Source organism: Tachypleus tridentatus, chromosome 5 (genome assembly GCF_004210375.1).
Source record: "Tachypleus tridentatus isolate NWPU-2018 chromosome 5, ASM421037v1, whole genome shotgun sequence".
Lineage (NCBI taxonomy): Eukaryota > Metazoa > Arthropoda > Merostomata > Xiphosura > Limulidae > Tachypleus > Tachypleus tridentatus.
Window position 1 is genome coordinate 25896178 of NC_134829.1, and position 6540 is coordinate 25902717.

Below are 6540 nucleotides of genomic sequence, written 5' to 3' on the forward strand. Positions count from 1 at the left end.
TGAGTTTGTCGCTGACACAATACGTCCTGACGTCATCTTTACCTTTAGGCAGAGTTCATTTATAAATAAGAGATTTGATGGCAAACTTTCATCAGTTAGTTAACAGCAGAAAGAGTATCTTAAACAGTTTTGGTTTTTATTCCACGACTTTCGATACGTAAGTAGACATTTGGTGTATCTATTGGTATAATATTAGTTAGTTTGGTCCCAAAGTTTTGGTACTTACCTTATAACTTGAGATGCGTAAGTAGATATTTGGTTTAAATACATCTAGGGTTATTGTCCCAGTAGTTGAGCGGATATAGAAAAAAAAATCGAAGACTATTCTTAATTTCGTATAAACACGTATTAAGATATTTTGTTGAATTAATACACTAATGTTCAACACCGTTTGATTCATAAATGGTTAAATGAAATCGAATTGAGGACAGTTTAAACGGCAAAAACTCAAAGAGTGCTGATATAAATGTTTTTTAAACAACTTACCTTCACATAGATAACACTGGCGACAAGTTATATCTTGTAATATGTTAGCTCAGGTTTATACTTTTGAGTAAAGTTTGATGTTGAATATTTACAAAGCTATAAGTTCAGGGTTTTATTTTATGTTTTATTTCCGGCCTAATGCCTCAACATTGTCCTCCCTAATTGTGAATTAGCAAGTAAGTAGCTAGTGAACACCATCCATTGCTAATTCTTGTATGACCAAATAGTGGGATTTAACTGTCACTCTTGTAACACACTAAGGTCCCAAAGTGAGGAGAGTATTTCTGTAGCAACGGGCTGCAAACAATAAATTATTTGATTCACAGTCAGAGCACCCTAACCACTCGTCCGCACTATCCCCTCGAAACTAGTATTTGCCAATGAGAAACACATACATAAATATTCTCTAATAGAGTATTGAACTTTATTAACAAAAGTGAAGATTTGTGTCTTCTCTTGTGGACTCATGGTTTTTAAAGCCACCTTTTATCCCCGAAAAGGATGGAACTTCCAATGTAGAACTTACTATTTACCGTTGTCCACTCTGATTACACATTCTCTGACTATTTACCGTTGTCCACGCTGAGTTATCACATTCTCTATTTTATCTCGCATTTATTTACTTTTTTTTACTAACCGGCTTTTACACACTATGAACTGTTGGAATTAATACTATGTTCAAACATAAGATGTAGACACTGTATATTTAAGTATCCTCAATACTAGACGTAGACTAACTCTTTGTTTACATTAATGATGTACATTTGAATAAGTAAAGCAGATGACATATGAAAACATTAAGCTAATTTGGATGACTATAGCTCCGCGTAGCTGAGGTCATTTGTGTAACAACCATTGTAACAGTAAAATTAATATATATTCGAACAATTTCAACTGGTTCCTTTTTGACAATTAGCTATTCATTTAATATTTTTTCGACTGTAAGCTACGTAATAACGTAAAATCCATCTGTTTATAAAATCATCTTTGATCTTTCTTGCGATGTCCGATTAGTAGTACTTAATTACACAGTTTCATCCACGCATTTACCATGAGCAAAGTTGAATGTCGATATACGTATATATAGTCAGTTACTAGTAATTTTGATGTATTCTACGGATATTTCTCATGTATTGTAAAACTTTTATATAAAATTTCTACGATAACTGGACAGCAAATCTCACAGATAAAGGAATTAATTTGTGTGTTTCTAAATTATTCAACGTTTATAACATGAACTAATAATCCTTTTATTCACAGGTTTTAACTAGAACACGAGATGAGAACGTGGATTATCCTGGGTAAGTTAAAGCACTGTTATGTTTATGTATATTATTCGATCTGCTGCTTCGGTTATCAACTGCAGTTTATCCTATAAATTTTAAAATACAGAATCATACAAAGAGACTTTGCGTCACGTACCTAAAGCAATAGTGACTCACTTTGTGTTGGTATTAAATATAAAACAACAGTTATAAACCAGTCTCATAGTGTACTTAATGTTATTCTAACGCATAATTAATGATTTATTAAGATCACAGTCTATTTTGGATGTTATTCAAATATATCATTAGTGATTTTTAACCTCACAATGTACTTCTTGATTATTCAAGTACATCATGAGTGATTTATTGACCTCACAATGTACTTCTCCGTGTAATTCAAATATATTATTATTTATTAATCTCACAATCTACTTCTCGATGTTATTTAATATATCATTAGTGACTTATTAACCTCACATTGTACTTATCAATATTGTTCAAATACATCATTAGTGATTTTATTAACCTCACAAAGTACTTCTCTATGCTATTCAAATATATCATTAGTGATTTATTAACCTCAAAAAGTACTTCTCTATGTTATTCAAATACATCATTGTTGATTTATTAGCTCTACAATATACTTCTCAATATTATTCCAGTACATCATTAGTGATTTATTAACCTCACAATGCACTTTTTGATGTTATCCCAATACAACATTAGTGATTTGTTAGCCTCATGGTTTATTTGTCGATGCTATTCCCATATACCATTAAAGATTACTGAACTTCTATGTATTTTCTGACAATCGTGTCAACGCTAATACATCACTAAAATATAGCTGGTGAGAAACAAATAAACCAAAATATTTTAGGTCTAAAAATAAATGTTATTTAATGATTTCGTATTAGTGTAATTTTATTGTTATTATATGTTGGTTTGACACGGTGTGGTTTGTGTACATTTATCGATAAAAGTAGAATCAAGTGTGAAAACGATGTTTTCCATCTTCTGTTAACAGAAGCAAGCAACAAGAAGAATGTTCCATTCTACATATAAGTGTATGATCATCTTAAAGAAGAAGAAAACTATTACATGAATACCTTAGAACCAGACTGTACATTTAGCACAAGTAATATTTAGAGCAAACGACAACTGGATCATAGACGATAGTGTTAAGATTTTTCATAACAAATAATAGTTAATGATTTATTTTTAAGTTGTCAATCTATTAAAGAATATAGTTAAAGGAATAGCCAAAATATATATTAACAAGTTTCATCTGAATGACGTAGTAATAGTTACACGTGATTGCATTAGTAATAATTACAACTCAGTGAGTTAATAATGACTACAGCTGAGTGAAATGCTAATAATTATATCTGAATGAGATTACATAATAAAATTAATAATCATAATAACAATTATTGTACGTTTTACAGTAGCATGCAGTGTAGCCGCTGTGACAGCCTCACCTCGGGTAAGTTTTGCTTCAGTTTTTTGCTCAAATACTGTAATGTGATTGGTTTTCTAATGTGTCATCTGCTATTGCAAGTGTCTTGAGCTACGAACCTGCATTGATTTAGTACATTAATATAAATTGTTTACAAATTTAAGTTTTCTCTTATTTACATAACTTTATATTTTGTTTCATGGTCATCTGAAAAAAACACCACAGAATAACTTACTCGTATGTTATCTATTGCGCATAGTAAACACTACTTTGTTACTGAGTTTCTTCTATCAGTGTTAGTTCCTAGTCGATTTTTTCAGCACCACCAAATCCTTTTTGAGCTACTAATATCACTATTATGTGCTAATCAATCTGTTAAGATAATTACTAGTTCCTATATGAGTATTTTTATCTTTCCCATAGCTTCGTTTACATGTTTGTATCATCTATCGCTTATTGAAGATCCATTAAAATCACCATCATTCCTAACTCCAAGTTATTCTATTTTAATAACCATTGGTTCCTTGTCAAATTGTTAAAATAATCATTAGTTATATGGTAGATCTTTGTATTATTCTTTTCTCCTTGTTGATATATTTATATCACAATAATAATTTTAGCTAAAGTGTTAAAATCTCTTCTAATTAATTGGTGGATTATTTAACGCAATTTCAGCTTTTCTGTGTTCTGTTATAATCATCACTGTGTGAAAAGCATGCACTAAAATATAAGTTACTAGTAACACTAATTTCTAAACAACTTTATGCTAGAATAATTATCTCGCAAATGTTTACTATTGGCTTAGTTCTTAAACAAGCAAAAGTTAAATTAGAGGGCGCCTCACTCCCATGTCGACTAAGTAGGTTATTTAGTAAATCTCCCTGCACGAGAGATTACTGACATATGATCCTTTCGGATACAGTGAAACCTGTAAGACAGGTATTAAGATATTTACTACACTTTTTGTTGCTTGCTTCCATCCTCGGAGAAAGTAAGCAACCCCTTAAAAGTATTTTTAAAGTCTAGGAATTTCCTCCTCGGTGAAATGTTTTCTTGGTGAGGAGTTTGTAGCTCCGCCATCTTTGATTAATTCAGTTACAATTGTAACAATAACAAATGGATAATATAACCCGTTAAGACTAGGATTTTGACCAATTAAGAACGCTTTTAAATATCTTAATTTACCTTTCTTTAAAATCTTAAAATTACGGGAATTAACCATTGTACATGAATAACATCACCAACTATTTATATACGATACACAATGCTCAATGTCTTCTCAAATTTTGATTGTGTTTTTTTTTATAAAATAGAGAAACATATAACGGCGAACCTTACATATTCAATTCTACAACACAATTTTTAAGTTCAAACAAATGCTTGATGTTAATAAACTCGTTTGACTTTACTTAATGTTTGTAACTGAGAATTATACAAACATCCAACTAATTCCATAAATTTGACTTCACACGTTGTTTAGTGTACAACAAAAAAATCTTATTTTACACCAGTTTATGGAACAAGAATGGTTTGGTTTGTTTCGAATTTCGCGCAAAACTACACGAGGGGTATCTGTGCTAGCCATCCATAATTTATCAGTGTAAGACTAGAGGGAAGGCAGCTAGTCATCATCCCCCACCGCCAACTCTTGGGCTACTCTTTTACCAACGAATAGTGGGATTGGCCGTCACATTATCACGCCCCCACGGCTGGGAGGGCGAGCATGTTTGGTACCACCGGGATTCGAACCTGCAACCCTCGGATTACGAGTCGAACGCCTTAACACTTGGCCATGCCGGGCCCCTTTTCTTTATTGATTAGTTTTAACTTTACTAACTGTGTGTTGGCTTTAACGAAGGAAGCACCTCTAGTTCCTCGTTTAATATTTCTAGCGATATATTTGTAGCAATATAAACACCGAATAAAGATATTCACTACATGAAATGATTATTGAATTTCAAACTATGCTCAGGTAATATTTATAAATATCTTTTTTTCCTCTGCAGTTCAAGAGGCGAGCATACGAACTTCCAGCTGGAGCCGATTTGCTTGTTGGAAACATTCAAACTACGTTTTTGTGCCCAGGGAATGGCTATTATGCTGACGTGGACAATGGTTGTAAGATATTCCACGTTTGCCAGACCGTCACTCATGCTAATGGTAAATCGGAGGTTCAACACTGGAGTTTCATATGTGGAAACCTTACGATTTTTAACCAGTTAACCCTAACCTGCGGTTTTCCACATGAAGCGATACCGTGCGCTAACTCTAAAGACTTTTTTTACGTCAATAATAACATCGGTATTGAAGAGGCTCTCTTCTTGACAGAGCAGGACACAGAAAAGGCAGTTCCGTTACTAGGAGGAAGTCTTCCGCTTCCCAGTCGGAAGGCTCGCTTGGAAGCTTCTGCCCCTGCCCCTGCTCCTTCTCCTATTCCTCCAGAGGAACAACCAGAAGTAGAAACTGAAACAGAAATCCCTGAAGAAGAGGAACCGGAAGAAGAAAACAGCGAAGAACGTTAGATGGAAAAACAAATATACAATAAAGAGCAAGATTTCTCTGCTTGGTGGCTTTGGAATTGATGAATATCAAGAAATGGGTTTGAATCCTATTAATAAATACATTAACTTCGGTGAAGGGGGAAGCATGCTGACTAACTTGTGTAGAATACTTTGTTATTATACGCGAGAAGTTTTGCCACGTGTTTGTATATAGGTTGATTGTGAATAAACCTACTCTATTCAAGTGATTTACCGAGAAATTGATGTTTATTTCGCAGCTGTTAAAACATGTGTATAAATACATTAACACTAATACAGTTAGAGTATAACAAAACTGAAACCAAGAACGTTGAAAGAGCATTAGAAAGAAGAACTACATAACGAGGTTCATTTTTTAAAACATCCATAATTAAAGCAGAGTTCAGAGCTCACACAACGATGTAATAAAAATTTACAATAATTTAAAGAAAATGTTACTTTCTAAGAAATGAAATGCCAGGTTTAATTGACTTAACAAAATCCTAAGGTATAAAATTATTAATACTGATATACAGAGAACTTAGTATGTTAAAACTATTTTGAATACGTCAATAAGCAAGTAATATTATAATCACAGTTGATATTAAGTTGCTGAGTCATGTCTTTAGAACAATATTTTGAAATTGTTTGGTGTTATTATTTGGTATGATGCCATCAAAAACTGATTGCTTCTTAGAAGAGTATGCAGTAACCCTTTCCAATGCAAAAGACTCATAAAATCAAGTCATAACAATATATTCATATCGAGGATTTAAAATTTCGAAGAGAGGGTATATCCTTTGAACTTATAGAA

At 32.6% G+C, this 6540-nt stretch overlaps 1 protein-coding gene across 1 annotated transcript; it reads left to right on the forward strand.

Moving 5' to 3' along the window:
* The first annotated feature begins 5 nt into the window (after nt 1-5).
* LOC143250763 (uncharacterized) lies at nt 6-5956 on the forward strand. Its single transcript, XM_076501724.1, has 4 exons — nt 6-157; nt 1747-1787; nt 3197-3234; nt 5214-5956. Exons 2-4 carry the CDS (start codon nt 1766-1768, stop codon nt 5727-5729), a joined length of 576 nt encoding a protein of 191 aa, XP_076357839.1. The 5' UTR covers nt 6-157; nt 1747-1765; the 3' UTR covers nt 5730-5956.
* Nucleotides 5957-6540: the final 584 nt, after the last annotated feature.

Excerpts from the sequence above, each read along its gene's own strand:
- LOC143250763 (XM_076501724.1), top strand. The coding sequence starts at position 1,766 with ATGAGAACGTGGATTATCCTGG. Across the intron at positions 1,788-3,196 it reads GAGAACGTGGATTATCCTGG|TAGCATGCAGTGTAGCCGCT; the intron begins GTAAGTTAAAGC and ends TACGTTTTACAG. Across the intron at positions 3,235-5,213 it reads CTGTGACAGCCTCACCTCGG|TTCAAGAGGCGAGCATACGA; the intron begins GTAAGTTTTGCT and ends TTTCCTCTGCAG.